The sequence below is a fragment of the Drosophila grimshawi genome, unplaced genomic scaffold (genome assembly GCF_018153295.1).
Source record: "Drosophila grimshawi isolate 15287-2541.00 unplaced genomic scaffold, ASM1815329v1 contig_848, whole genome shotgun sequence".
Taxonomy (NCBI): domain Eukaryota; kingdom Metazoa; phylum Arthropoda; class Insecta; order Diptera; family Drosophilidae; genus Drosophila; species Drosophila grimshawi.
Genome location: NW_025063692.1, coordinates 21403106 through 21430146, shown reverse-complemented (window position 1 = coordinate 21430146; position 27041 = coordinate 21403106). Strand labels below are relative to the sequence as shown.

Here is a 27041-nt window from a genome sequence, read left to right as displayed (position 1 = left end):
AATAAACAACAACAATGAACAATGTTAACGAATATTCAACAAAAAAAAGAAACACGCCAAACGACAAACGACCAACGACAAACGGCGACGAGACAAACTGTCGACGCTTGCAGAAAACTCGAACTGACGATCGTGTGACCCTGATAGCCTAGTGCCATAATGCCATCCCATGATAGACGTAGCCCACAAAAAAAATACCAGCAAATATCAGTTTAAAAATACTAGATCCCCAGCTACACTGATATCGATAAGAAAACAAAATGGAGACATTCGAAATCGGAATGCATAACTCAAATGCTCGCTTCGTATTTTGAGCGACAATTCATGTAGATTCAGAAGATTTATTATTAACTAGATTCAATTGCCTGCCTATTTCTATGTTTGCACGCATTTGTCTCGCTTGTAAGCAAGGTTTAATAATTTTAGTGTTTAGTTTAATCAAATTTGTGCTCAAATACCTGCTTGTTTGAAAACCAACGGCATATACGGAAACGTGCCGTTCTCATGGTATATTTCATTTGGCTCTAGTATTTTGACTGGAGTGCGCTTTGGTCACACTGTATTGAATAGCGTCTCGTATTCGAATGTCGTAACAGTCTTTCTTCAAATCTTGATAAATTGCGAACACTAACTTAAATATGTAACTGTGCAATTGCAACTATTATTATTTTCATAGCAACTATGTGCGCATCCAATGAAGGAGTGCGCAAAGATTTCGCTCAATTCGAGAATGCGCTGAAAAGGAAGGAGCTCAGCGTCATCAAACTTTCGTACGTTAACCGTTATGTTTGAGCATGCCACATACAAAAACAGAAAGAAAAAAAACACTGTTTAACGGATTATATGTATGTATGTGTTTAGAGGCGCAGGACTGGCAAAATTTGGAGCTGGATTTGGTGGTGCTGCGTGATGCGGACAAGGTGAAGCAGGAGGCACAACACAGACAGTGAAAGGAAATGTTCTATCTGCTGAAAGACGATAGGATGATGAATATGCTACGCTGCGGATGCTGCGCAAACAGATCGCGGTCCAGGACACACTCAAACGCATCGCGGAGCGCCAGACAGCTGACAATGGAAAACAGTTTTGTTGGTACCTTAAAATTTAAATTACATTTTAAAACACAATACATTTATCGCTGTGCAGTTTGTTGCATTTGCAGACATATCGATATTCAATTATCGTATGCCACAACCAAAAGTGAAATTTAAAGGGCCACATTGCTGAAAAGCGGGAGCAAGTTGGCAGGGTCAGCTACACCAGCGTTGCATGTGAGGACATTCTCCGCAAGGTGGCGCGCCGAGGGTTAGGGACAAGAACACATGTGGAAAAGAAAAAAACGCAGTGAGGCAGGTCGTGGTCCATAGCGCTTAAATTTGTGTGCCGTACGGATCGAATGTTGAAGTACATTTAGGATAGCCTTGACCCTCCATATTCGATAGACCTTGTGAAGCCAAATTCGGCGTAAGTGTGTCTGTTTGAATAAATGTTGTGCTGTGCTAAATTTGTGGCTTATGTTTAGGTGGCCGACGGCAGGTCACGCCGCAATTGTGCAATTTATGTCATATGCTCCGAAGTTGACGCAACAACGACCTGACCTTCGCGCAAAGATCGCTGGATACGCCCTCGAAGCTACTGCGAGGGAAGCACTGGGCGAATACACCATCCCCTGATATTGGCAGCGCGCAAGCGCACCGACGGTATTTCTTCAGCCGATGAGTGCGTTCCGATATGGATAAGCCTTCAGTAACCAGCCGCATAGCTCGAGCGCAGTACACTTAATCGACCCAGAATCCAAATTAAACTACAAATTGTAAAAAGAAAAAAAAACGGCAAAGAGAAACACATGTCAAAAAAAAAATCAGATCCACGCCCTGTCGAGTGCGAGTCGACTGCGCGCATGTGAGCAGTGCTCCAGCACACCCACCCCTCCTCCAGTATATTTATATAAATGTTGAATGTTAGGTTAAGCAAATTTGTTGAATGTTATGTTAAGCTATTCGTTATTTATGTTAATGTATTTATTTATTCACGCATCTAATATTAATTTAAATTTCTAAGTTAACCATGTTCGTCAATAAAATCCGGCGTCCGGATTTTTGCCAAATTGCGGAATCCATTTTTTTGCACGAGCCCCCCATACACCGAATACTTATATTGGAGCTCTAATAGGGTAGGATAGCGATTGAGGGCCACCTAAAGTAATAGTCATATTTGTTCAATTTTTTTATTTTGGTTTTATCGGATTTGGCAAGATTCCCGATTTAAATTCAAAATTGAATAGCCGTTGCAGAATACAACGCTACCTAGCGGCGTATTTAGTAATTACTACATTATACCATATAATGTTTGTTAATAAATTGGAAAGAAATAACGATGATCTGTGAGTAAGTTAAATTCAGGGGAGAATCACCGGGAGCATGGAATAAATTAGTCGTCAACTACAATTTAAGGGCGATGGGCAAATCGAATCCGTGCAGGCCCATTGCAGGTAGGGCGGGTACGTCGTGGCCATAAACACCAGGCCCGTCAGCTGTTTCGTTTGTTTTGTGTGTGCATGTAGGTCTTTATGTAGTGTTGTGTAGGTCGAGTTTTTTTTTGAGTCTGTACCGTCCACGGGCAGGGTTGGAGTTACCCACCTCTGGCAATACTGAGCTAGCCGAGGTTGCCCACTGCGAAACACTGGACGTGTTACACCACTTACACGTACATTTTAATATTCTTGCTGTGACGTCACACGCTTTTTCGGGGTAAGTAACCTCTCAGTTGTCTAGAAACATGCCAGAAACAGCAAAACGTCACTAATTTGGAGATTGTGTCATTTCAACTCAGACTTCAGAAGTGTGAACCTCGTGAAACTTGGAGTGCAAAGAGAAATTGGACTCATCGTTGAAAAACTACAATAAAAAATAGGTAGGTATATTTGTAAGTATGTATGTATGTGTGCATATGAATATGAAATATGTACATATATGTGTAGCATTAAATGTTCTTGTTCTCGGTATTTTTTTGTTGCGTCTGTGCAACTCTAATACACATATAAATATGTTCAAGTGTATGTTTGCGTCCGTATGTCCCTCGATTGCCTCTTTTCGTGGTTATTCTTTCAATGTATTCTATTTCGTAGTATTCAAGTGTGTATTGGTGATCAGCTTCAATTTGAAAGGCTGGGAAATTTCGACTCTTTTACCATTTTTTCATGTTTTTTTTTATTTTTTTGTATTTGAATCCTGTTGTTCCATCGATAAAAACTTTCATTCACGACAATGCAATATATTTCGTTTGTGAATCCTAAAGTGAGCCAAGAAATTAGGTTAGGTTAGTCGGTTGGCGTCCATAGAGTCGACGCACATTGGCCATGCTTGGTCCCTGTGATACAGTGTGGCATTCGGTTTCTCTGGCACTCGTGTAAGCTGAGATCAGAGTGGCGTCCAGCCAGTTGCGTTTATTATTTTCGCAATCTTGGTTGGTTCTATATTCGCTAACTGTGATAGATTTGTTAGAAAGAGGCTTCCCAGTGTGACAAGTCTTTTTACTGGCCAGTGCTGGGCAGAAACAGAAGTGCTCAGGAGATTCTTCTGTTCGTGCGACTGATATTATACAGTTCTCTAACTCTTGGTCGGCTATCCGGGGACCGTGGGACCGCAGCGAATCTCCATTGATGATGAATGGATGCATCGCAAATCGATACTGTCCTGATCTATTGGAATCTCGAATACCGTTATGGTTTCCTATGTGTTAAGGGTCTTCTTTTATCATAAGATGATTTTTAGGTGTCCTTGGATTATTAAATATGAAAAAAAGATGAAATCATAACTCTGATGAACGTGACACGTTAAACGATTTCAGAAAATGATCGCAACTCGCTGGCAATCACAGAGTCAATCCGAAATATGATACGGAAATATGCCTATTGAAGTGTAAATCCGGAACCAAAACTCAACATTTATTAAGAATCTATAACCGGAACTTATGATACTAGTCTCGAAAAGACCGTATTAGAATCACAACATATACATCCAGTACACATGAAATTGGAACCACCTCAGACATTTTACCGGAACCCGTTCACTCCACGTACCAGAACATAAATATAACTACAATGGGATCAGAATACTGCGTAATGAATGCACTGAGACCATATTATTGTATCATTCTGGCATAAGCACGTTGAAAAGACAAGGAAAAAAGTACACTGAGTAATTTGGGCTCTGAATAAGACCTAGAAAAGAATCGAAAGAATATATGACATTAAATTGCCAGAGCTTGTATTGTGTAAAACACGCAAGAGAGTAAAATTGCGATTGCATTTCAACTATAACACACAGGACGACCTTGTCTCCTAAGATTTTTGAAAATATCTAATTTCAAAACAGACAAAAAAAAAACTACATGCATAATAATTTAATTAGAATATAAATGCAATATTTTCCAGCACCTTACATTTTGAATGTTGCTCCGTCAAAAATTACGCTGAAAATAAAAAGAAGGTGGAAGAAAGAGAAAGAAATCAAACGGAATTTGTGTCCGAAAACAAATTTCCAGCTATCGATAACGAAACATGTCCTAATCTTTCGCTACGTAGACAATGCAATTATTGATTATCGATAACAAGACTGAGTGACAGAATTGTCTTATTCGTACTTATGTCTAAAGTCCTGTTTACAAATCGAAAATAGTCATTCATAATGAATAACTCGATTTAAAAAATAAAAAGAACTGGCGCAATTTTACATTTTTTTTATACAAAAACAAAGTGTTACAATTGGGGGGGCTAGGAAATCGATAAAAATCGATCGTCACAAATCGATAAAACCACATAACTTCCACAATTTTAAGGCTACATTCACAAATTTTGGTTGATAGGCTGCGTGCAATGTCCTTCAAAGATCGGCAAATGCCACGCCCAGTTCCGCAGTTTTTTGACTTGGAGTCCATCAAATTTGGTTGGTATATTACGGGTAGCCGATAAAATAAATTTACTGCTCAAGAAACTTTGCTCTCAATGTTAGGATTTTCCAAGTTTTGTAACTTTAACTCTAAAAGTTTGGGATATATCGGATTTTTGCAACTTTTGAGGCGGATTGGGGGTGGCCACAAATTTTTCTTGCGAATATTAGAAGCAGGTTGTTAATAATGTACCATACAAGTTTGGTAACTCTAGCTCATTTTTTGGGGTGGGTAGTAAGCGTGAAACTTACAGAAGTCTAGCTTAAATTTTCCATTAGAAAGTCGTTACTATCCAAACATAATTGTTGCCTAGATTCATACACTCGTCATAGCTACTTAGGAGTTTTTTTTTTGCTTAGGCCCTGTTTTCAGTTCGAAACAATTTTCGCTCATTAAATTGCAATTCATTTTACTCGTGGAATCTTACAAAAAAAATGTTTGCAAAGAGCCAAACAAGGAATTTATTTTCTCGCCTCTATGGCTTTCATAAGCACACTTTTTGCTTGACGATTCAAATAATTATACCCTGAACTCAGTGAAAATGAGTAAAAAGGGTATAATGGTTTTGTGCAAATGAATGTGACACGCAGAAGGAAGCATCTCCTCTTGAATGTGATGATAAGAATATTAAAAACAAAAGAAACACAAAAAAAAGTGCCGTTTTACTGCAATATACGTTCGTATGTACATACATATGTACATATGCATATTAAACGTCAGTTGAAAACATGCATATGAATATGCATATACATACATATTGTGCATGGGTCTCACAATAGTGTATACACACACACACGCACACAAACCTTGTTACACAACCATACTGAACTGTAAGACGAAGAGAAGAAATAAAAATGGATTTGCCCAGCTGAGAAGCAGATCTGTGGCAGATAAAGCAAATTTTGCTACCCTGAGAGCGATACGCACACACACTTACGCAAGCGCACATAGACACAATAATAACCAAACGGCAAACAGCAAACGAACGGCAACCGAATAAACGAAAGCAACTACAGAAGGAGAATTCCGGCGAATTCGTTATTAACGTTATGTCAATCTTGGCGTTGCCAGATGTCTATAATGCGGGCAACATGTTCAAAATATTTAAGAGCTAACTAGTGACTTCATCAGCTCTTAAAAACCATTTGTACAAAAAATATAATGCAGATCTGGTACGTAATATATTATTTTGTATACATATATATTTAATGTATAGTGCTACCATATCGTTTAAAGCGATCAAATCTGTAATATTGTCACAAAAAAAAAAGTTGCCACTAGGTAACAAACTCGCACATTGCTTGCAGTTTCTCGAGCGCGTCGTTTTTGTTTTGTTTTGTTTTCTTTTATTTAAATAATTGTTTGATTTAACATTTAGATGTTGTGTAGAATTCATTTTAATAATAAAGTAAAATTAAGTGCTTGTGATGGTTTGAATACATGTGTAGACTTAGACTCAGTGCGTTCCAATACAGCCGCGTTTATTATATTTTGCAGCAAATACGCTGCTTCATAATTCGGCAGTATGTGTTTGTTTAAACTACATTCCAATTATGTATTGTTAAATGTAAAGCCAGGCAAACTAAACTTATATACACATATTTATGTACCATGATACAAATGTATGTGTATGTCTCCAATGCATGGCATACATTGTGTATATGTATGTATGTACATCATATAAATGATGTTCCGCTACGCTCCTTTTGGGAGTAATGGTATCGGTACTGGTTCTCGTATTGGTTCTTAAAAAAAAATATAATTTTGGTTCCGATTCTGAATTTCACTCGATAAACATGTGTTTCCGATTCCGGTTTGACATCATATAAGGCATAAGGGATATATATATAATTTATTGTGAATTCAAATAAAAAGCTGTAGTGTAAATATTGTTTTTGTTTATTTTTCTAGAATATTTGGCAATTATAAATGGCTGATCAAACTAATGTGAAAGAGGTCATCAAAGACCAGCAGAAGAATGGCGATGCCGCCAAGGTAAAGAAGCTGCGCGCCTCGGCACCATTCATTAAGAATGTGCTGCAGACCCATGGTCATCAGTTGGCTTCAGTGCAATATCGCCATCTGGAAATTTTCTTGCGGCTGCTGGAGAGCGAGTAAGTTATCGATAATATATAATCGATAACTGATGTAATAATTCCATTAATCAAATTTTGAAATTTGTAGTATGGCTCCATCGGAATTCTTTCGCCGATTGCCCGGGGATAAGATTGATAAAATTGAGGGTGTTATTAATAAACTCAAAACCAAATTCGGAACCGTATGTGAAATATAGTTAAGCAATAGAATTGTGTGATAATTTTATAATTATAAATCAATTGCAGCTTCTGGTTAACGAGGTTATTGACCTCGACGACTCGCCGGAACCATCCGATCTTCCATCTACCTCCAAAAGAACTGCCGAGGCGCTCAGCGCAAAGCTGCATGAGGATTCAGTCACTAAAGCTGCACCGGTTAAACCCAAGTCAACGGTAACGCCTTCAGTTAAAACATCAGAACATATGTCACATAAACGGTTGCCACAGGATTTACGCAAGTCGAATCCACCTGCGCGAAGTTCAGACAAGCCCATTGCTGATTTTGAACGCAGATCTCATCCACCCAAGCACAGTCTCATCACACCAAAGCCTATGACGACCGTACATATAGATTTAAGCTTGTCGCCAAATTACAAAGCGGACACAGAGCGTGAATGTAACCCAAGACCTTCGGCTGAGAAAAGCTTGGATCTAAGCTCAATCATTGGTATGCGGCGACTGGTCTATGAGCGCAGATCCAATCCACCTCCACCACAATCGCCAAAGTCAACAAATAGTTGCAGCAGCTCCGAAGCCAGCTGTCCTTCACCGATTTTTGAGCGCAGATTCAATCCACCGCCACCGCCAGTAACCAGTAAACCTTTGGCTTCTGAGTCTGCTGATATTGCCGAGGAAGATCATTCCAAGCTATCCTCGCTGGAGGAGGCGCGCAAGAAGCTTGCCGCTTTAAGAGCCAGCAAGGGTGCTGCTTTAGTCAAGCCGATGGCCTCCAATTCCAATGATCCGCGTGGCCACAAATCGACTTATCTAAATCCATCGCCGCCAAACGTGATTGTTCCCGAGGCAATGGCAATGCCAATGCCAGTTCCTGCACCAGTGCCAATACAAACTGCGCAATCAAATTGGGTGCCATTGGCATTGTCATCGCCGCCGCCAATGCCGCCGCCGATGCCACCATTGTCGCTAATTAACATAACATGTGCTGCACATAACATTCCCAATGTGCCAGCGATGAGGCCACATGCTCCACTCAATCGAAATAAAAGAACATCAACTTCAGAATTGAAGCTCAGTCCCACAGCGGTTGCTGCTGTCAACGAATTCAATGAGTCCGTTCAGCGGCGATACAACACTTTGCCCAGCCAAGCAGAGATGCGTGATCCGCGAACAATGACTTGGATCAACACTAATGCTTTATTACAATCTGGGTCACAGCAACAACAACAACAGCAGTACCAGCCAGGAGCAACAGCTGCGCCAGCATTAAATCATCAGCAATTGGGACATGCACAACGAACAGCACCCTTCCAGAATGCCTCTTACAATGGATTTGAGGAGGCCCAGCAAGGAGGTGGTCTCAACTGGCAATCCTCCAACAATGGCAACAATAACAACAATTATAGCTATATTAACAATAATAACAACAGCAACGCAAATTGGCCCAATAACAAACAAAACAAATTTTCTTTTAACAAGTCGAGCCGCGGCGGAGGTGTCAAGCCCCGCTTCCCTCCACCCGGGTTTGGCACTGAAAGCCCACGCACTTATCGCGAACACCGACAGGCAAAAGCTGCAGCGGCTGCCAAGGAACAAGCAGAGAAGCGACGCCAGCTGGAGGCAACGGAGAAGCAACGTCAGCTGGAGAGTCTGGTTAGAGAGCCGCCTGTAACTACTACGCCACCAGTGGTCCTGAACAAAGATCGTGTGCAGCTGGATACCTCATATCGTGACGTTGTCCAGTCACGACAAACTAAGAAGATCGATTTCAAGATACCCAAAAAGATGGCTGCCGATAAATTGAATGTAGAGCATAAGGGAGAGAAAAGCGATCAGAGAACTGAGAAAACTGAGGAAAAGTCGACTGAAGAGCATAAGGGAGAGAAAGGTGGCCAGAAGCCTGATAAAACCGATAAGTCCGATGAAAAGCAAGAAGCAGCAATTTGTGGTGAGCCAGAGTCCCCTAAAGATAATGCTATTGGTAAGGAGTTAAGCTTGCCGACCACAGATAACAACGGCAATGAATCAAATAAAGCGTCAAAGCCGCATAAATCTGATAAGTTGGATAAAGCAGTAAAGCAGTCGAACAAAATGGATAAGTCAAGCAAATCCAATGAAAAAGAGGTCTCCAATCTGGCCAATGTGGAGGGGGAGCAGATGCCTCTTGAGAAAAAGTCTGCAGAAACAGCTGAGCAAAAAAAGAAAGAGGCGTTGCCAAAGCTGCCCAAGATCAAAGTAGTTTTTGAACCGGTTGCGCACGTCGTAACCGTATCACCCACAGGCACAGATACAGAAAGTGACGTCAACGTCGAGGAATCGCCGGTCAAAATCCGCCTGAAACTGTCGACGGAACGACAACCGATACGTATTGCGAAGCGTCGGAAATCAATGATGCCGACGGCCAGCAAATCGCTGATAGACAAATCGGAACTGTTTACGGGCAATAGTTATATGTACGAAGATGTTGTGGAGCATCACCGACAAGAGAAGGTGAAGCAGACGGTGGCGGCCAACAAAAATCTAGCAACTATGTTTGAGAGGAGCAACGACAATTGCAGCATCTCCACGCACAATATAATCGCCGGAAAGCGGCGAACGCGCTTCGCCGATCTGACGCTCAACGAGACACAGCTCAGTCGCAACGTGTTCAAATTGGCGAAAAAACCACTAGAGACGAAGCCAAAGACACCATCGACGACGACGACGAAGACGAAGACACCAGCGACGACGACGACGACGACGAAGACGAAGACGACGACGACGACGAAGACGAAGACGACGACGACGACGAAGACTTTGTCAGCTGCTAAGCGTCCGTGTCACGATTCGAATGTGGTTGGCAATGATGCAGCGCCACCGAACGAGGTCGTCCTGGTGCCGCCGCCAAAAACACGAGGCAAGCGCAGCGAGCTGGAAAAGCTCAACGACGACATTGCCCAGATGTATTACGCGGATGATGTAATGCGCGCGACTGGCAGACGTGCCTGCACCGTCCAAAAGCGGCAACATCAATATCAGACCGACGGCGGCGCCAGTTGCAGCAATAGCAGCAGCAGATTGCCCAGTCGCCACAATAGCATTGGCGACAGCAGCAGCAACAACATCTTCGCCATCAACGCTGAGCTGGAGCCCTACAAATGTAATTTGGCGCGACGGGGCAAACCGTTTGCCCGATCTGTTGCTGGACTCGATCGTGCCAGTTTCAAGGACAAAAAAGGACAAACCACTGTGCAGCTACGCACCAAGCGTTGTCGTGTCAAAATCGAAGAGTGCAAACAGCTAAAGGCGATGTTGAGGGCAGCGTTCCTGGGCGTTAGAAACACCAATCCCGATTGGCATTCCAAATACGAGGATGCCAAGCGCTGTGTTGTTTGTACGAAGAATGTTAGGAGCCCAGTGCTCCACTATTTACAGCATCATAACGAGTTCTATTTCGCCCGTATGCCACCTGGAATGCTGCAGAAGCTGCGCCTCGGCATTGGCAATCGGCCCATCTATGCTTTCAAACAGTCCAGGATTAAGTATTACTACCATTGTCCGTTTTGCATTAAAACGACAGAGATGACAGCTATCAACTGGGTGCACCATATTGCTGCACATACCGGAGAGGCAAAGTATAGATGCTCGCGCTGCAAGTTGTCGCGTCATCGAATCATGGATAATCATGTGGCGAAATGTGGCAAGGGCGCTCAGATACTGCACAATAAACAATTTAGTGTCAAACAGCCGTTGAGCATTCATGTCTGCCATCTGTGCGATTTTGTGCAACTGTGTCGCAATAATCTGGTGAATCACTGGCAGCTCCAGCATGGCCTCAACAACAGCGACGGATCGCTGGCGGGCTTGGGCGAGCAACTAATAATCTGTCAGATCAAAGATGTGCCCGTCGTGACAACAAATTCCCAGATTAAAGCACTAATAACGAGTCATGAGGCAAAGGAGTTGACCAAACTGAAGACTGAGCAGCCCGACAAAGTCGTCAAAGTCATCGGCGCTCCAAACAAGAAGCAGCACGAGACAATAGAAAATGAAGTCAATATGACGACGAAGGCAACGAATTCAGCGGAACAGGAAGCCGAACTAGGGCAGAAGACAGAAGTAGCACAGGAAGTGGAAGAAGCTGAACAGACAACAGATGTGGAGCAGCAGGCGGATGTGGAGCAGGAGGCGGATGTGGAAATGGAGCAGCAGGCGGATGTGGAAATGGAGCAGCACGCGGATGTGGACATGGAGCAGCAGGCGGATGTGGACATGGAGCAGCAGGCGGATGTGGACATGGAGCAGCAGGCGGATGCGGTTTTTGCCATAAATATCGATGATATATGCATGCCACCGGCAGAACTGGAGCCGCTGCTGGTACGCAACGAATGCGAACTGGAAGCGGAAGCGGAAGCAATGCAGCTGGAACAGCAGGAATCCGAGAAGGAGTGGATCGATGTTGAGTCTATCCACTGTTCGGGTGGTCAAAAATCGATTTTCTACAATTATAACAATTTGTGCCTTAAGCTTAAAAGTTCCAACGCCAACGGCGGCAACGGCAACAGCAAGAGCAGCAGCATTAGCAGCAAAGCAAGCAGGAAACATTCAGCATCGCCGGCCAGCAATTGCAGCGACAACAATGTACCCGATTCGGAAGCCGCAGCGCCGACGCTGTCCAACGTAATAGACAAGATTAGCGCAACTTCAACGTCCGGCCAAACCATCATCGAGAACGTCGCATTTCGTAAGCGGGACATGCTCACACAGCAGCCGGCCTACTACTGCATGTACAGTAGCTGCAAATTTCTATTCTCCAACGAGGTGGAGGGCCTGGAGAATCATATTATGCGCGAACATCCGCTGATCCGCTGGAGCGGCAAATGCAACAGCTGCCCGGAGCAGTCACCTCAGCAGCAGCAACAGCTAAGCATTGTTGATGAGCTGCATCACATGATCAACTATCACATGGAGACGAATACATTGGCGACTTCGACTGCGACTGTTACTGATGCTTCTGCTGATGCTACATCGATTGATGTTGTTGCTGCTGATACATCGATTGATGTTGCTGCTGCGGCTGATTCAGCCCAAGCAGAGATCACTTCACCCAAGCTGCGTGTGCGCCGCTTTACCGGGGATCGCCTGGGCACCGAGTCGGAACAGCAAGAGCAGGAGCAGCATCAGCAGGAGGAACAATCGGATGTTGCCAATAAAAATGAAATGCTGCGCAATTTGCTGGACGCTGAATCACGTCCGCCCACCCAGTCGCAGCCGCAACAGCAGCAGCAGGCACTCAATGCTGCTGTTGGCGTTGGCATGGATGATTATCTAATGGCGTCGGGAGCGTCTGCAACGCCTGTGCTGGCACTGGCTCCAGTTCCGGTTCCATTGCCAGTAGCTAGTGGCACGGCTATCAGTCATCCCTCCGAGCTTGGTCTGGCCATCAATCAGGTGTTTAGCCTGGCTGCTGGTGCGCCACCGCCGCTGCCACCGTTGCCGCAGCCGTTGCCACCCGCTGTTGTTAGCAACAGGGCATTTGTGCTCACCCAAAGACTAACGAGCGATTCCAGTGCGAATGAGCTGGCACAGACCAACATAACCATTGAGCCCCATAATCTTAACCGGGACAGCGCATCAGCGCATCAGTTGCAGGTGCACCAGCAGCAGCAGCAACAGCAGCAGCGGCAGCCGACACGCCTCATCGCCGATCGTTTCCGTTGCATGGCAATCAATTGTAACTTTTGCGCCCACACTGTCATCTGCATCAAGGAGCACATGAAGTTCCACTGCTTTAGCTTTGGCAGCAAAGACTATCTGCAGTGCGCCTACTGCTCCCACGTTGGCAGGGATGTCAATGATTTTGTGCGTCACGGCGTCATCGAGCATGGGCTCGCCTCCCGCTCCGAACTTGAGGAGTTGTCTGAGACATTCGCGGACATGGCGACGGCCACAAATCCTAGCAACTCCAGCACATCCTCATCCAACTGCGGCACAACTCAGCGATCAGCGGTAGAGGACAACAGCGGCATAACAATATCCAATGTGCTGGAGCTACTCGGACCCACTGGCTTTTCAGGTTAGTTCAAATGGAGTTCACATCAATATATTAATATGTAGATAGATTAATAGATTATATTATTATTAATTTCAATTTCGATACGATTGCAGAGAAGAAGCTTTACGGTTGTCCGGTCAAGGCGTGCTCCGTCTCATTAACGGATGAGAAGCCCTTCGTCAGCCATGTGATGTACCATATGTCGAGTAATCCGGGCATGGGACCACTTAACTGCAAGTTCTGCCGCCAATCGTTCGATCATCCGGCATCGTTGCGTTCGCATCTGTATCAGTTACACGCACGCCACAAATACTTTTGCGGCATTTGCCTCGGGACGACATCGAATCGCCGCCTGATGCATCAACATATGATGAAGCGACACTACGAATTATATAGGCTGGTCTGGTTCCAGCAACAGTTTATCGAACTGAACGCATCGCTGCCCATGCCACACGGTGGCATCGCGGTGGCGAGTGAGGCGAGCAAGTGTTGGGTTGCCGTCATCGAGCAACCATTTGGCCCCAAACAAATGGAGGAATTTGTGAAAAAGTTGCTGGCCGAGCGGCAGATGCGACTCGATGGCACCAAGTGTATTTATCGACCATCGGAGTACCGTCTGGTGCCACGCAAGGCATTCTTCACAAAGGAGCTGTTTTGCGGCGAGTGTCAATTCCACACGCTCAAATACAACGAGCTGAACACCCATCTGCTGGCACACAGGGAGCAGGCGGTGCGCACTGCCTATCAAAAGGATCAACAGGATGTGCAGTCGCTGCCGCAGCAGTCGCAACCGCAGCAGCAGCAGCAGCATATGATGGTCTCCCAGCAAGAGCAAACAGTCGAGACAAATGGCACGCCGACATTAGATGGGAGTGAAGCAACTGCACATCGTGCAACACAATTGTTGGAGCCGGGCGCTCAGGTGCCTCGCTCTTGCATGTGGTCTTATGTGCCCAAGGATAGGCGCTTTATGTGCGGCGTTGCGGATTGCCACACCCATTGGGACACTGAGATGTCGCTGCGTCGCCACCTGATCGAGATGCATGTGTATGATCAAAACTTTAAATGCTTGCACTGCTCCACCGAGGAGAATATCTATACGCCCGACAAAGTGCTCGAGCATCTGTCATACCACAAGCGACACATCTATCAGTGCGGCAAGTGTGGCACGTTTCATCCAAAGCGCTCCTTCATCGAACGGCACATTCAAGAGAAGCATTTGGGAACCAATGTCGATATCATCATTGCGAAGCGCAGCGATGACTCTGCCCTAAGCACAGAGAAGCGTTGGTTCAAGTCAAGTGAGTGTCCCGAACCAATAATCAATCTTATCTTTTCTCCTCGATACAATTGAAATCTCGACGTTTCTCAATTGCCAACACAACTCAACAAAATATCGAAAATTGGTTGAGATTCGATATTGAATTGTGTACTGGAAATATTTGGAGAAAACTAACTCGTGAATTTAATTTTGTATTTGTGTTTTTGTTTTTGTTTTTGTTGTAGTTGCAACGATGCGCATCGGAGAGATCGATTGGGTGTGCAATTTGTGCAACAAGACGCTGGTCAGCCATGAGGACACCGTGCAGCATGTGGAGCAAGTGCACGGACGCAAGCATCAGTACAGTTGTGCATTCTGTGACGTAGAGAACGATGTGGTAACGAACGTTATACAACATATGCAACGCAACCATGGCAATCAGCGGATGCAACCAATCATGAACTATAATCAGATCCAAACGAAGATGCAACAAACGCTCGGCTTTTACTGCAACGCTTGCGGCAAGGCAGAAACTATTTATCAACAGATGCTCAACCACTGTGGCTACAAACACAAAACCAATTTTCAGTTCAACTGCCCCCACTGCCCATTCGGAGTGGCCGTCGAGCGCAAGATTGTTGCGCATTTGCGGGACGAGCACGTGGGCCAAATGGGACTGGCCGTGCACCAGTTTGAGCGTGTCACCAATGAGCTGCTTGACACCGATTCCTGGGCGATGGCCCATCCAATTGGGGTAGAACCAACCAGTGGTGCGACCACCATTAGCACCACAACAACAGTAAGCAGCAGTAGCCGCAACACCACCTCTGCACCGGTGGTGCTTGACAACGATGCAATCGAACTGTCATCGTCGGATGAGGAGATTGAAGATTATGTAAGTTGCAAAGGAATCTTCGTCGATTTGTTTCCCTTGTTTACTTTTCTAGATGTTTTCTTCTTTGACAATACATAGTTTAGTTAAATGTCTTCTTAGTCTACAAGGTCCGGTCGAGAGACCGGTAAGTGTTCTAAGTCTGTTCTTACCCATGGTCAGTGCATCTTGCATAAAAGCTAGACACCTGATGGCCCAGCCCAATTGTGGCCTTTGCCTTTCTTCGTTGTGGTTCTCTTAATATAAATGCATATAATCCAGATACCATCTTAGCGCAAGCCAATTGTGTACTCCGAGCTGGTCTGCCTTGGACCGTAACTCACCAACTACTCTTTGGACTCGTTATTTTCACTGCTGCGCTATATCCTGCAGTATCTGCAGACACTGTTCAGTCCCCCCTTGGATTGGATTGGAACATCAGAGAGAGAGAGAGATAGAGAGACAGACAGACAGGCAGAGAGAGAGAGAGAGAGAGAGTTTGAGCTGTGATACGCTATGACTGTGACAGAGGAAGTGTTGAGCTCCTGTAGTAGTAGTAGTAGTATGAGTGAAATGCATTTCAATAACCAACCAGGGCAGGGACCAAGATGAAGTCTATGTGAAACTGTTGCGCGGTTGCAGTTGCAGTTGTTGTATTATTCGAGATGACGGATCGTTGTTGATCGAAGGATGATGGCATTAACGACAAAATTATCTTTACTAATTATTGCAAATTTGCACTTGCAGGACAATTTGGAGTTTGCCTGTTTGCATTGCACTGCGACAAGTGGCGACGTTGTCACGCTGCGCACCCAGCACTGGGCGAAGAAGCATAAGGAATTGCCGTTCTATTTTAGCGCACAGCCACAGTTGCGCTGTCCGGAATGCCGGACATTTGTGGGCAATGCAAAATCGCTGATGGAGAACCATTTGCCACAAGCGCACTCCATACGCCGAATGGTGGCTTGCGATCTTCGTCGGCCGGACGAGTGTGCCTTCTGCAATTATCGCTATAGCAATGTGGCACTGCTGACCAATCATATCGAGTCGGAGGAGCACATGTCAAACGATCTAAAGTATCTAAAGGACAGGCAAATTGACAAACTGGTCAAGCTGGGCACCACGGAGACAGAATGCCCCAACGAGTATTATCAGTGTAAAATTTGTCGCATCGTAATGCCCACAAATATCGCGATGGCCCAGCATGGTCAGCTGGTGCATAGCAACTCGCCGGAGGACTTCTGTTTCAGTAAGGTGAAGCAGCTGATCACATATCACTGCTCGATATGCATATTCGCGTCGACCGTCGAGTTGGTGACGCTGCGTCATATGCTTGATCATTATAAGAAGTTTCGATTCTGTAATATGTGCGGCATGCAGCAGACCAGTTTCGATAAGTACATACAGCACTATTATACGCAGCATCGTGACGAGGTGGCTCGCTTCAATCAGGTGCATCCCTATGCTTGTCTCAAGAAGTTCCTCATGCAGGTGCTGTATCATTTCCCAAATGGGCTAATCATTAGCAAGAATAGCCTGCGCCACACGCGCTACAACGACGTGACCCACATCCGTCAGGTGTATGAAGAGCTCGTCCTTAAATCTCAGCAGCCACCAATTCCACGGCTGCTCATCAGTCAGTTGCAGAGTCGCAATGTCGCAACCAAAAATGCACCAATGCATCAACAGTTTCAGGTCTCCTTAAGCAACACGGGCAACACTGCCAGGATTGCCAATCGACGCAAAACCCTAAATCCCAACAATATGAGCGACCTACTCCGGCCCCAGCAACTTGTTGCCGCCGATCCAAATCCGAAGATCAATAGCCGCCGCAGCTCAGTCATCAACTGGCAACCAGCTGGGATGCCTATAAATCTTAGCTCGGTTACGGCTGCTTCAAGTTTAGCTAGTGCTGTTCCCCCTACACCTACTCCTGCTGCTGCGGGCCCACCACCTGCTACTGCTGCTGTGGATCCCACTCTCACTGCTACTCCCAATCCGTTATTGGTTCCACTGACCACAGTCCAGCGCATTGTTAAGCGGCGCTATACGTGTGTGGAAATTCCTCAGTAGTTGATATAAAGTATTTTGGACAAAAGAAACATTTAGGTTACGCAACCGACTGCAACGTTCTCCTTTTTTTTCTTGTTCTTTATTATGATTATTATTTGATGTAAGCTGTAATATATAACATTTATGTATAAATTATCTTGGCTTGGCTACAGGGTAAATATCGGTCGAGCACATTCGGCTTACTTTTTCTTTTGTTATTATTATTTAATTAAGAAATGTAGACTGTCAACCGTATTTGGTCAAATGAATCATGATTATTAGATGTGTAATTGCAACTGGAGATATTTCGACTATGTCAATAAAAGAAACCAAAAGAAAAGTAAAAAGAGGTTCCAATGGTTAATTTGAATGTGACGGTGACAGACAGTCCCTTCAATCAACTTGTAATGAATAAGACAAACAATTGGCTGATAAATATATATACCAATATATACACATATCTGTAGTTTTATACGGGCTCTCTAGACCCACCCTACACATTCAAAATAATGTTAATGTTATTAATTTACAAAATACAAAAAAAGGAAAGAAAAAAATGTATCGCTTAAGGATGAATTATTTGTGTATTATTTTGGCAAGCTTTGTGGTACAATAGTTGGAATGTGGGCGTTGCTTGGCCCTTCCTCTTGGCCACATTGGAGCAGCGCAGGTGATTGAAGAACTCGCAGGGCGTGGCATAGGTGACCAGCTCATCGTTACGACTGACACAGACGGGTCGATAATAGCGCGGACAACTATATTCGCAGCTCAACTCAGTCTCGCCAATAGCTTCAATGTTGTTCACATCGGATCCATTCAGTGGCTTTTCCTGCTGCTCTTCATCTTTCTCATCATCATCACCATCATCATCATCATCATCATCAGCATCATCGGGATCATCAGGATCAGTATCAGCATCAGTATCATTCTCTTCTTTGGCATCCACCTGATCGGGCAGACCACTGGACTGCAAGTAAATATCGTCGCTGCCAGCGGATCCATAGTCGTCCTGAATCGCTGTTACTGCTTGGCTGGTAGCCAGCGTCAGCAAGAGTAATGCCATCAAATGACGCATGTTGGACGTCGGTGTTTTGCAATCCAAGTGCGCTCCTTCCATTCGCGTCAGTCCCATTTTATAGACAGACAACTGTTCTTGTTCTCGTTGTATCCGAAGTCAGTTGTGCAAACAGCCTAAAAATAACAAAGAACCACAAAAAAAAAGAAAAACACATTAAGCCAACCAAATTTCAGCAGTTCATTTCAATTGGAGACGTAGATAAATATTCAAATGTGAATCAAGGCCGGTTGGCTTTGCTTTTGCCCGAGCAATGTTGGTCGATAATCCCAGACAAAATCCCATTGCATATCCTTAGGCTCAGCCATAAAATCCATTAGTTGAGGAATAGTTTAAGCGCTTAAACTGATTCAAGCATTCTTCAAACTTATTCTAAACAACAACAACAACAAAAACAAAGAATCCTTATACATTTCTAAAGGATATGATGATGCCCTTTACTATTAATATAAGCGATTAAGATGTCCTTTGATGAGTTGGTAACGATCTGGTCAACACAAATCGTTTGATATTGGACACAGGACACAGGGCAGGCATTTTGGCGATCCTTAAGCCATTTTCTCTATATTAAAAAGAGCTTGAGGAACAATCATTATTTTTCGCATAGGCTGGCCAAGGATTATCTGTGTTACGATGGAAATTCGATTGATAGTTGATAGAAAATGGCAAAGTTATAACCGACTTATTCATTTTTTCTGAACTAACCCCAGCAATTTGAAATTGTGCAAATCCTTAAATGCCAAGCGATAGTCATTTTTTCCGTGAGCTCAACAATGCGTGTCCTTTTTGAATCCGCTAGCATATAGCCGAGTTACAGCTTAAAAACGCATCTGCTTTTTCGACATATTATGAATTGGGATCAACTTTATTGATTGGCATTTAAAATTTACAAACGACTTCTGTTCAACATCTAAAATGACATTTAAAATTGCACTTTCGTAAGGCTAACATACTGATTATAAACATAATACAAAAGCGAACAATAAGGAATTACTAAAGAAATGCGAATCATTGCGATAAAATAGGAATGTTGATAGGAAGAATGGTGCTACTCCTCAGATGGAGTCCACGTAGCCGTGGTCGAAGGCATGCCGCATTAGTCGATCGCAGTCCGCTTCGCTGCCCAGCAGCCAAGGCAGGAAGTGCATGCAGATCATTACGCCGTAGAACGCATAGCGCTTGAAATGCCCCTCGAATTGCTCATAACTGGAAAAAATACACAAATCATTAGTTGTAGCCATTTGTTGTCAGTCGCTCAATCAATTATAACATCAGTCTGTCAGTCAGCCAGTCAATTAGTTGAATCAGTCACCCCGTCTGGATACAATCAGTCTTAGACTTTCGAACAATCAAATGAACGAATCAATCAATCAAGACTAGGTCAATCAGTCAGTCTAGCTAGTCAAGCAGTGAATCAGTCACACAAACTGTCTGTCAATCAGGCGCAGTCACTTAGTCAGAATAATCAGTCAATCAACAATCTGTCAGTCAGCCAGTTAATGAATCTGTACAACAACAATTAGTCCGTATTCAGTTTGGATACAATCAATCTGAATCAGTTAGACGAATCAGTCAGTCAATCAATCAGGCAATCAGCTAGTCAAAGACTCGGCCAATCAGTCAGTCAATCTATCAATCAGACAGCTAGTCAAAAACTCGTCAATCTGTTCATCAGTCAGCTAGTCAAGCAATAAATCAGTTACACAAACTGTCTGTCAATCAGTCCATCAATCACCTGTAAGCCGTTAGCAGCTCCTCGATCTGCTCCTCGCCAAGCGTTTCCCTGAGGCGCAACAATTTGGGAAACAATTGGAGACGCTCCGCGGCCGGGATGTTCATGTACAGTTAGAAACTGATATCGATGGCGACTGTGCTGTAGCGCATCTCCTGGAAGTCAATCATCTTGATGTTGTCCACCCGCCCCTCGTCATCCTCATGAAAGAGCACATTGTTCCGATTGAAATCGCCGTGCAGAAAGGTGCTAAAGTGACTTTCGCCGGATGTGCTGCGTATGTGCTCCAGCAGATCGATTGGTTGCTCAAAGTATTTCGTACGCAAACGCTGCACGGCATCTGCAAAGCGAGCATCCTCCTCCTCCGACGAAGACGAAGCAGTTTGGATGAGCTGTTTGCCACAACGATCGTAGAACTCGTAGAAGCGATCAAAGGCCACGCGATACAGAACCGCATACAGATTGGCCGAGTTGTCAGCGACGACAAATGGCAATGGGATCAGCTCCGATTGCAAGCGTTCGTGCAACTGCGGCTGGACAATGCGCATCGCGTAGCCGAGCGCATGGAATTGCCCCAGCTGCACAGACATCGCCTCCAATTGATCTTGGCGCAGCGCCAATCTGGGTCCAAGCTCATACCCACCTGGCCGTAGATGCTGCAACGCCAGCACCGATTCTCTACCATCGCCCAATGCTGCAACAAACCAGAGATCAACTTAAGAATATCAAGGATATCACACACAGCACTCACCCTCAACGGTGCCGTAGGTGGCCCAATAGGAGCGGGGCACAAATTGAGCGGCAAGTTCGGTGTTGAGTCGGCTGCTGCGCAACAGATTCTCAAAGGCTGGCAGCAGTTTGGCATAGAGAAAGATCTCGTTGGCACATTGCGTGTAGGATTTGCTCGATTCGCGAAACTCTTTGCTGCCCTTCATGAATTTGACAATGACCAGTTCGCTTTTATCACTGGAGAAGATGCCATTTTGTTGAGTGTGTCTGACAATAATAATGGGAAATATTCAATTAATAATTCACCTGCCACTGGGCATTCGCAGGTCCAGCTGGATTGTGTAGAAGGCGGACATGAAGCCGTCCAGTCCATTGGAGCACTCGATGCTGTGCGATAGGAGCGCCACATTGCATGGCGTGTGCTGCAAAATAATAAAAACAAAAACCGTGAATAAAAACGGCACAAAAAGTGCAAATTATAACAAATATGGCATTATTAAATGCAAATTTAACGACGACGACGACGCGCATTGAGTACAAGTTAATTGTAATTGTTGTTCGTTCGCTCGTTCGTCTCATCAAATGAACAGTGAATTCAATAAGCGATTTCAGTTGGAATAATCATTTCAGCATTTAACGCTTCAATGCATTTCGAAAGCAAATCTCCAGTCAATTCCTCACCCGGCTCCCAACCACCTTTGACATGCACAGCTCCACACGTTCTATGCGGATGACCTTGGCAAAGAAAGTGGCACGCCTTACAAATGACACCAGCCGGCAACTTTTGTAACCAGAGTCTGACCGTGTATATAGATACGCAGATACAGATCAGATCCATTTACATTAGAATTCTTCCAACATTTGCAATCAAGGCCCAAAAATAAACATGTTCGAATGCTGTAGTCGAGAGTGCTCGACTAGAAGTCACGCCCTGAATCCAACTTTTTAATAATAGTAGCAGGTTGCCTTACATAACTCTAACTTACATAACTTTGTGTTGGTGAACAAAATCAAAAAAAAGAAAAGAAGATATATGTATATACTTGATCTGTCTATCGCAGACGAGAACCAACATTCGAAATTTAAAGACTCTGGTTCTAATAGTCAATGCATATAGAGATAGACAGACGCACCTGGGTTAAACGACTCGGCCGATCAACAACATGTGTATATAAAACTATAATACCCTCCGCATGGATATAACTGACGATTAGCAAATAGATGGCGAAATATTTCGAGAGCGTATCACAACGTCGACTTGGTGATTGAGTCAACTTGTTAATCATGTGATTTGAGGCGACAGCTTAATTCAAGTTGAAAGAGGTTTGCGTATTCATCAGTTCATGATGCGAATAGCTTTATAATTTCCAGTTGTGTCTTAACGATCATGCTGACCTATCAAACTGGACATAATCGTTATGGAAACAAACAGTGCGACGACTGAAACCGGCAGGATTATACACTAATGGTCGATGAGCATGAAAAGTGGAACACGTGCAATGCGCTGCTGGTGTTAGTGTTTTGTTAGGCATTTCGATTTAATGAATTTCAATGTGAAACATTAAACAATTTGGTAGCTAAGACAAAGACAGCCCAGACAAGTTGTCAAGCGTTGCTTTAATAAGCTGGTCAAACGTTCTTTCGAACGTTCCATTTGCCACATGGTTCCACAACTGCCAGCATCCGCATTCTTTTGGCGCTTTTGTTGATTTTGCGTATGGCTTTTGGCCGCATATCCGATAGATAAAAAGCATAATAGATTTATTATTATTATTGCTATAATAATCATGGAGCTACTCCAAACTATGGCTCAGCAATTGTAGCCTTGGGATGGGTCATAGTTCTGTTCTGTTCTGTTCCCTTTGCGACCTTGGCAGCTGTCAATCAGCGGCAGCTAAATGTAAAAGATACTTCTTATGCATAGATACAGATAGACACATGTCTATCTCGAAACAAAAAGGCAGCCAACCAAACATGGCAAGTAAATTAGCCAGAAACTTGATTGATTAAAGGAAACAAAAAATCCAATCCTTCGTTTTGGCATTGAACATTGAAATGCACGCAAATTATATTTCTTGCAAAGAAACGAACTCAATCAAGGACAACAGTCAAATTCATTTAGCCAACTACAGCCAAATAACAGTCTCTTTAAGCCCACCTTGTATATACATATATACCAGCTAGGGCCAATTGATATAATAGTATTATGATAGGCATATAGACATTTATTTCAAATTTACCTTTGATTTTCAGTTATGGTCAAAAATCATTTAAAATTGTGCGTAAAGTGACCTTAGATGCGTTATTTGCAGGGTATCTGCTTAGCCGGGCAATCGATTACTTTCATTTATTTATTTTTTTTTTTTACTTCCGTTTTGCGCACAATGCGATTCATAAATCATTAGAAACGACTCCGCCCGATTAATGCCTTGAAGTGACGACCATCATTGGATTGGAGCCGACGCCTTTCACAAATCTAATAAACAGTGGAACAGTCTGATCTGAACTTTAGTTAACTACAGCACAGTGTAACCCATGTCAAGTGATCTTCGTAATCAAAAAGAACCCATCCAATAAATGTAGTTTATTGCTATACAGCAAAAAAAAAACCTCAGTTGAAAATATGTTTATAATTTAATGATTATATGACAAATAATACACAGCCTGTGCTTGGATAAGCTCATCTAAGCTCATCGAGAATATCTTTTGTAATCTTTAGAGTTGAATAAAAAAGCTTAACTTAAAGCTTTCAATGCCTTAGCAAATATACCTTACTACCAAAGAGTAATGTGATTAGGGTATCTGCGGAACGTTAACAGGAAACACCTTCACTTTCACTGCGCTCAAGAATCATTGCGAATGGAAATTCAAGTCACGATCGACAGAGCTTTGGATTAGTTAATTGTTTAGCATTGTGCAATTGTCGCAAATGTCAAGGCTCATTATAAGCCGCCGTTCTATGGTTTATTTATCACCGGCATCAAGTCGCAACTCTTTAATTATAATTATGTGCAATTCTCCACACTTGTCCACAGTTGTCTCTCTGTCTATGCCTGATTACAAATGGGAATTCAAAACGTGTATCTCTCACTCACTCCCTGCGCCACAGATAAGCAATTTAATTTACTCCTCTTGTCACTCACTCACTCCATTGATATGCACAACGGAGCTAGGGAGGTGGGCAGAGATGTAAGATCACAAATATTTGCAAAAAGTCAAGAATTTACATATTTGTCTTTCATCTTTTCGAACAGCTGCAACTGTTGTTACGGCTATTATCACTTTATTGACATATGTTTATGCGCCTTGGGGCAATAATTAAATCTCCTCCTTTATTAGTCCGCAGTTGATGAACACAAACTCAAATTAGCCACAAGATTGAGCTGCCATCTTATCCAAAAGTATGGAGAGTGTTCTTATGGAAAGAATGCGACAACAAAATCTCTACACTTTAGAGAGTCTATAACATTATTAATAATTTGAATTTAGAATTGTTTATAAGTCGAGCTGAAGTCTAAATGCGAACTGTTTATATTTCTTAAAATTACAGCCAACAGTGTTCACTTATTAACTATCCGCTGAGGATCAATCTAGCTCTGGCAAGGATTGTCCTACAATTTGTCTATTTTAGTACTTATTTACACATAGCTAATATTTATTTGAGTGGTCGCTGCTGCTGTTAAATATCGTTAACATTCTTGAACAATTCACTTATTCTCTCAATTTGCAATTGATCTTTGCAGCAGTTGAAACAGACGCAGACGCATTATGATACCGATATTGGAGAAACTGAGCGGATTCTATAGCAGCTCTGTGCTGGCCATCGTCACCATTGGCTACATCCTGGGTGAGCTGGGGCACTATCTGATTGGCGTTACCTCCAAGCAGACGGCCATTGAGCTGGACTATGGTGATCATGCCTGCCAGCAGAACAGCAGGTTCACACGACACGAACTGGTCACCCAGTGTTCGGATGTGAAGAACGAGAGCAGCTGCTATGCGCTCGAGCTGAATAGCACATTCATATTGGTGTTTACCATAGCTGGCGTCTTTATGGGCTTCGCTGCGGACAAATACAATCGCGTTAAGATGTTAACCGTTTGTACGATTATATTTGGCATTGCGATCCTGCTGCAGGGCACCGTCAAATCGTATTGGCATTTGGTTGTGCTGCGCATGGTGATGGCTGCTGGTGAATCGGGCTGCAATCCGCTAGCTACTGGCATTATGTCCGACATTTTTCCGGAGAACAAGCGTGCCCTAGTCATGGCCATCTTCAACTGGGGCATCTATGGTGGCTATGGAATTGCCTTTCCCGTCGGTCGCTATATCACCACGCTCAACTTTTTCGATATGGGCTGGCGTGTTTGCTATTTGGGTGCGGGTGTGCTGACCATCATCATAGCCGGTCTAACTGGCACCACACTGCGGGAGCCGGAGCGCAAATCGATTGGCGAAGGTGATCGGACAACGGCCAGTGGTAAACCGGTCACATTATGGCAGGTTATCAAGAGTCCGGCGATGATAATGCTCATGATTGCCGCCTCGATAAGTCACAGCGGTGGTATGACCTTTGCCTACAATGCGGATCTCTACTATAATACGTATTTCCCGGACGTGGATCTCGGCTGGTGGCTCTTTGCCGTCACCATTGGTATTGGTAGCGTTGGTGTTGTCGTTGGCGGCGTTGTCTCCGACAAGATTGTCGCCAAGATGGGCATTCGTTCGCGTGCATTTGTGTTGGCCATTAGCCAATTGATTGCCACTCTGCCAGCGTTTGGCTCTGTCTATTTTGATCCGTTGTGGGCCATGATTACGCTCGGACTGAGCTACTTCTTTGCCGAAATGTGGTTCGGTATTGTGTTTGCCATTGTCGTTGAGATTGTGCCGTTGCGTGTCCGCTCCTCAACCATTGGCGTCTTCCTCTTTGTCATGAACAACATTGGCGGCAATCTGCCCATTCTCGTGGATCCTGTGGCCAAGGTCATCGGTTATCGCGGCTCTATAATGCTCTTCTATGCGGGCTTTTATGGCATCAGTAAGTATCAGAAATTTCCCGTCATCATCTTCATTCCAACCTTCATCCTTCATCCTTCATCAATATCATCCCAACCAATGAAGGCGGATAGAAACGTCAAGGGTTCCATTGGTGGAAAAAACGAAAGGAAACACAAACAGAGGAAAAGAGAACAGTTGTGTGGGAACACCAGAAATAAAGTGGGAACACCATTTGACACACACCATAAAATGGAAATGCAAATTGCTTGTTTCCCTCATCTCTTTTCATCACTATTCCAATTGCGTAGTGAAACACGTTTGCCCAAATTTTGATCGGTTATTGAACTCGATGAAACCAGCTGTACAATATGTTGGGATTAGTTAGTTAGAGCACTCACACTCATACTTTACGGAAGAACCAGCATTCCAGTTTCATATCGAATTGCACGTGTATTTAATGCGAGCGATATTTTGTAACGTTTCCGTTCTTTCCTCCATAGCCTCCATACTGTTCCTTATCACCTGTTTCTTGCTAGAAGGCAAGCCCAAGCCGAATGAATCGGAGCAGGAGGCACAGAAGACACATCCGGATGCAGTTTTAGGTGCACGCCACATGCACACGGACATGACAACTCCGTTTTCAGTGTGGACGAGACACTGCTGTCGAATGGTCGTCCCGCCCAGTTGCCGCAACACCTTCAGATGTCCAGCAACGGATACGAGAAGTCACAATCCACTCAGCCACGTCACAATGGCGCCGAGAGCAGCAGACTGTAGTATTAGGACTAGGACAAAAACCCAAACGTCGACAAAATCGAAAAAGATTTTTTAAAAATAAAATATGTGAATGTGCTTCTGATTTATTATTTCTTATTATACATACATGTGTATATCTATATATATTTATGTATATATATATAAATATATATTGTATTTCTTTGTAATATAATTGATTTAATTATTTTTGTAAAAATTACTTAGTGTTAAGCGAGATCAAGTAGCGTTAAGCACAGTGCAAGACACTGTCTTTACCTACCATGCCTTACCTTACCAATATTCCCATACG

At 43.8% G+C, this 27041-nt stretch overlaps 3 protein-coding genes across 3 annotated transcripts; 2 read left to right on the top strand and 1 right to left on the bottom strand.

Moving 5' to 3' along the window:
• Positions 1 to 6343: 6343 nt before the first annotated feature.
• Positions 6344 to 17642, top strand: LOC6565014. The gene is made up of 7 exons (XM_001991234.3): positions 6344 to 6473; positions 6862 to 7064; positions 7135 to 7228; positions 7293 to 13278; positions 13371 to 14558; positions 14764 to 15413; positions 16137 to 17642. The coding sequence occupies exons 2-7, from the start codon at positions 6880 to 6882 to the stop codon at positions 17460 to 17462; spliced, it is 9429 nt and encodes a 3142-aa protein (XP_001991270.1). The 5' UTR covers positions 6344 to 6473; positions 6862 to 6879; the 3' UTR covers positions 17463 to 17642.
• A 1714-nt stretch (positions 17643 to 19356) lies between these two features.
• LOC6565016 lies at positions 19357 to 26394 on the bottom strand. Its single transcript, XM_043216269.1, is given in 5 exon segments — positions 19357 to 19722; positions 20252 to 20942; positions 21000 to 21214; positions 21284 to 21399; positions 26374 to 26394. Coding segments are annotated over 5 exon segments (1179 nt in total). The 5' UTR covers positions 26380 to 26394; the 3' UTR covers positions 19357 to 19571.
• Positions 24727 to 26816, top strand: LOC6565017 (putative metabolite transport protein HI_1104). Its single transcript, XM_032738276.2, is given in 3 exon segments — positions 24727 to 26015; positions 26476 to 26591; positions 26594 to 26816. Coding segments are annotated over 3 exon segments (1545 nt in total). The 5' UTR covers positions 24727 to 24745; the 3' UTR covers positions 26753 to 26816.
• The last annotated feature ends 225 nt before the right edge of the window (positions 26817 to 27041 follow it).